At 41.3% G+C, this 4,637-nt stretch overlaps 1 protein-coding gene across 1 annotated transcript in view; it reads left to right on the forward strand.

Moving 5' to 3' along the window:
- Positions 1 to 3,824, forward strand: part of LOC110289236 (retinoic acid early-inducible protein 1-alpha-like) — an 8,849-nt gene extending 5,025 nt beyond the window's left edge. The window contains exons 2-4 of the mRNA XM_021155378.1: positions 2,357 to 2,617; positions 2,870 to 3,133; positions 3,685 to 3,824. Coding sequence (XP_021011037.1) covers positions 2,357 to 2,617; positions 2,870 to 3,133; positions 3,685 to 3,824 — 665 coding nt within the window. The remainder of the gene's footprint in view (positions 1 to 2,356; positions 2,618 to 2,869; positions 3,134 to 3,684) is intronic.
- The last annotated feature ends 813 nt before the right edge of the window (positions 3,825 to 4,637 follow it).

Below are 4,637 nucleotides of genomic sequence, written 5' to 3' on the forward strand. Positions count from 1 at the left end.
AAATTGATCTGAAGTTCTCTTTCTTTGTTGAGTCTTTGTGTAGTTTAGCTATAAGAGTAATTGTGGCTTCATAGCATGAATTGGGTAGAGTGCCTTCTGTTTCTATTTTGTGGAATAGTTTGATGAGAACTAGTATTAGGTATTCTTTGAAGGTCTGATAGAATTCTGTACTAAAACCATCTGATCCAAAAAACTGGCTTTTGACTTTCAATGACTGCTGGTATTTCTTTGGCCTTATTGGACTGTTTAGATGGTTTATCTTATCCTCACTTAACTTTGATTCCTGTTATCTGTCTAGGAAATTGTCCATGTCATTCAGGTTTTGCAGTTTTGTTGAGTATAGGCTTCTGTAGTAGGATGTATTGATTTTTTTTTGGTATTTCCCCATTCCCCATTTGTATCTCCCCATTCATTTCTGATTTTATTAATCTGAATACTGTCTCTGTGCCCTCTGGTTAGTCTGGCTAAGGGTCTATCTGCCTTTTTTGTTGTTGTTGTTTGTTTGTTTGTCTTTTGAGACAGGGTTTCTCTGTGTAGCCCTGGCTGTACTGGAACTCACTCTGTAGACCAGGCTGGCCTCAAACTCAGAAATCCACTTGCCCCTGCCTCCCAAGTGCTGGGATTAAAGGCATGCACCATCACTGCCTCGCTAGGGTTTATCTATCTTGTTTATTTCCTCAAAGAACCAGCCCCTGGTTTGGTTGATTCTTTGTATAGTTCTTTTTGTTTCTACTTGGCTGATTTCAGTCCTGAGTGTGATTACTTCCTGCTGTCTACTTTTTATTTTATTTTATTTTTTGCATTTTGCATTTTCTTTGACTGTTGTGTCAATGTTTTCTATGGTATCTTCTGCACCTGAGATTCTCTCTTCTCTCTCTATTCTGTTGATGATGCTTGCATGCATGACTCCTGATCTCTTTCCTAAGTTTTCTATCTTCCGGGCAGTTTCACTTTGTGATTTCTTTATTGTTTCTACCTACATTTTTAGATATTGGATGGTTTGTTTAATTCCTTCACCTGTTTGGTTGTGTTTTCTTGTAATTCTTTAAGGGATTTTTGTGTTTCCTCTTTAAGGGCTTCTAGCTGTTTACCTGTGTTCTCCTGAATTTCTTTAAGGGAGTTATTTATGTCCTTCTTAAAGTCCCCTATCATCATCATGAGAAGTGATTTTAAACCTGAATCTTGCTTTTCTGATGTGATGGTGTATCCAGGACTTGCTATGATGGGAGAACTGGGTTCTGATGATGTCAAGCAACCTTGGTTTCTGTTGCTTATGTTCTTGCACTTGCCTCTTGCCATCTGATTATCTCTAGTGCTATCTGCATTCACTGTTTCTGACTGGAGCCTGTCCCTTCTGTTAACTTGGTTGTGTCAGAACTCCTCAGAGTCCAGCTGTCTCTGTGATCCTGAAATCCTGGTGTGATCAAGCTCCTGAGATCCTATGATCCTATGATACTGGGCATGTTAGAGTTCCTGGGAGTTGAGCTTCCTCTGGGTGATGTGGGACTTGGTGCAGAGCTGGTGCCCAAGGTTCTCAGGGCAGTGAATCAGACCAGAAGGAACCCATGCCACTCCCCACTCCTTCTTTTGATCTGTTTTTATCTTGTTTTAAGGCTTCATACTATCCAAACACTAGAATCTGAAACAATCCCTTCTCTCCTTTTCTACCAAGTGTAGGGATTAAAAGTGTGTGACACCAGGCTCAGCTTCAATGCCCATGTGGCTCATCAACCACCAGCCTGCTCAGGTCCCTTCGCTGCCCACCTAGCCTTTCCCACTTTCCCATCCACAGAATGCCTTTTACCCCATCAGGGGGCAATATGCAGGCATGTCTGGGGAGACCTCATCTAATCAGGGGCTGGAAAGCCTTGTTCTCTATGGATGACTCTGGCAATGGTACTGCCTTTGGATCTATGGGATCTTCTGCCCTTGCTTTCAAGACCATGTCGTCCACCTCCTGGATAGATGGCATCAGATAGTGGTATTCATTACCAGGAAGGAGTGGGCCCTTTTGTTTTATAAAAGATGGACCTTTCCCCCTATATTTTCAGCTAGATTTAAGACCCTAAAACACAGATAATATCTGATACACATTATACTTCAGCACTTGATAAAAGTCACTAAAAGTACTTTTGAGATAAGTCCTTCAGGTAACATGATGTGCACCTGAGGGGTTCTACTAACCGGAGACTGTCAATGATTGCACAGAAAATAGGATGCAGAACTGGTGGACATCTTGAATAGGGTCTTCTCTTCCTGAATTTCACCCTGCTGAAGAATACTTGGGATCACAGAAACATGAGTCCTATGGCTTTCTTGTCACACTTTGGAACTTAATTGCATGTTTCTCTCACAGATGCACACTCTCTTAGGTGCAACTTGATCATCAAGGATCCTACCACAGCAGACTGTCCCTGGTATGAAGTGCAGTGCTCAGTGGATGAAATAACTTTCCTCCATTTTAGTAACATAAACAAGACCATGANTTCAGGTGACCCAGGGAAGATGGCAAATGTCACTGAAGTGAAGGAATGTTTGACACAACTTCAGAAAGATTTGGTCCAGGAGTTGAGGGACAAGGTGTCTAACACCAAAGTGGACACTCACAAGACAAATGGTAAGTGTGGATAGAGTACAGAGGCAGAGACATTGGCAAGAGAGGAAGGGCAGAGTACATGCAGGAATGTGGGGTTGAATGTGTTTGTGTGAAGGAGCTGATCATTTGTGGTACCTTGCAGGCACAGGGTACACAATGAGTAACAAGAGCAAGTTGTATGAAAATGATACTGACACATAAGCTTGTAGAGAAAGACTTGAGGTGATGGACTGATCAGAAATGAAGACTGATGGTTTTCTTATTGATTTGCAGGTTACCCAACTTTACAACTCACCATGCTTTATCAGATAAGCCAGGGCCAAATTATTAGTGCCATCTGGAAATTCAACATCAGTGATAGTTACTTCTTCACCTTCGACACAATGAATATGAGCTGGAGACCGACTAATGATGAATCAGGGGTTATCATGAATAAATGGAAAGAAGATGGGAAATTTGTGAAAAAATTGAAATTCTCCATAGCCAAATGCAGTCAGGAACTTGATGAATTCTTAAAGCAGCCCAAGGAAAAGCCAAGTAGGTATTACCTAGATTATCAGAAGGCACTTCATCTAATTTGATAGACTGACTGAATTATGTATGAGTAGTGTTCCTGTCTGAAGAGTCAGTGATGACCGTGAGGAATCCTCATTCCCTCTCACTCTCTAGTATTTCTCATTCCCTATTAACTAGTTGTCAAGGCTTTATATGGCCTGCTAATGAGCCTCAAGTCTGTCTGCATCTCTGTAAACTTCCAGCCTTCTCATCCCCAGGTACAGCTGCCATTCCACCAGCTCCACCATCACTTCTAAAGGATTTATTATCTTACTCTGGTATAATTAAGCACTTCCCCAACATCCAGAAAGTGATAGCCATAGTACATTTATCAAATTTTGTGATGGTTTGATAGACATTAACTTTTCTTTGTAGTGAAGTATGCTCTGCAAAGACATCATGTATCATGTCTCTCTACTCAAGACTTTGTAAAATAGTTCTTACAAATGAGTCCCTCATGGCTGCCTGGGGAGAGAAGGTGCTGATGGAGGTTTGTTTTTACTTTATCCTGAACTTTTCTATCTTTTTTAAAGGATCAACCTCAAGGATCCCCAGTATCACCCAGCTTACATCAACTTCCCTGCTTCCACCTACCAGCCACTCTACTTCTAAGAAAGGATTTATCTCTGTGGGACTCATCTTCATATCTTTATTATTTGCATTTGCAATGTGAAGAGGAAATATTATACCCAAGGAGGTAAGGAGCAGGCTGAGGTTTCATTTGGTTCTTGGTAGAGTTGTTCTGCACAGGACTTTCAATAGGTTCCCACTGGGTACTAGGGATGGGAATTCTCCTCCCCATATTGGAATAGCAAGTGCCAGTTACCCACTAAGCATCTCTCCAACTACTAAATCTGAACTGTTAAGGTCTGCCTTCTAGTTCAGTAAAGTTTCTTCTGCTCAGACCATAAGAAGTGGCTGAAACAAGCTTCTGAGCACCTCACTTGCATGCACCCCATCATGACCCATGTAGGGACACTGAGCCTATATTCATTCCCAGAACAATTGCAAAGGTATTTTCACACAGCCAATTAGGACCGCTCNTGAATGTGTTTGTGTGAAGGAGCTGATCATTTGTGGTACCTTGCAGGCACAGGGTACACAATGAGTAACAAGAGCAAGTTGTATGAAAATGATACTGACACATAAGCTTGTAGAGAAAGACTTGAGGTGATGGACTGATCAGAAATGAAGACTGATGGTTTTCTTATTGATTTGCAGGTTACCCAACTTTACAACTCACCATGCTTTATCAGATAAGCCAGGGCCAAATTATTAGTGCCATCTGGAAATTCAACATCAGTGATAGTTACTTCTTCACCTTCGACACAATGAATATGAGCTGGAGACCGACTAATGATGAATCAGGGGTTATCATGAATAAATGGAAAGAAGATGGGAAATTTGTGAAAAAATTGAAATTCTCCATAGCCAAATGCAGTCAGGAACTTGATGAATTCTTAAAGCAGCCCAAGGAAAAGCCAAG

This window comes from Mus caroli, unplaced genomic scaffold, assembly GCF_900094665.2.
Source record: "Mus caroli unplaced genomic scaffold, CAROLI_EIJ_v1.1 scaffold_12848_1, whole genome shotgun sequence".
Classification (NCBI taxonomy): domain Eukaryota; kingdom Metazoa; phylum Chordata; class Mammalia; order Rodentia; family Muridae; genus Mus; species Mus caroli.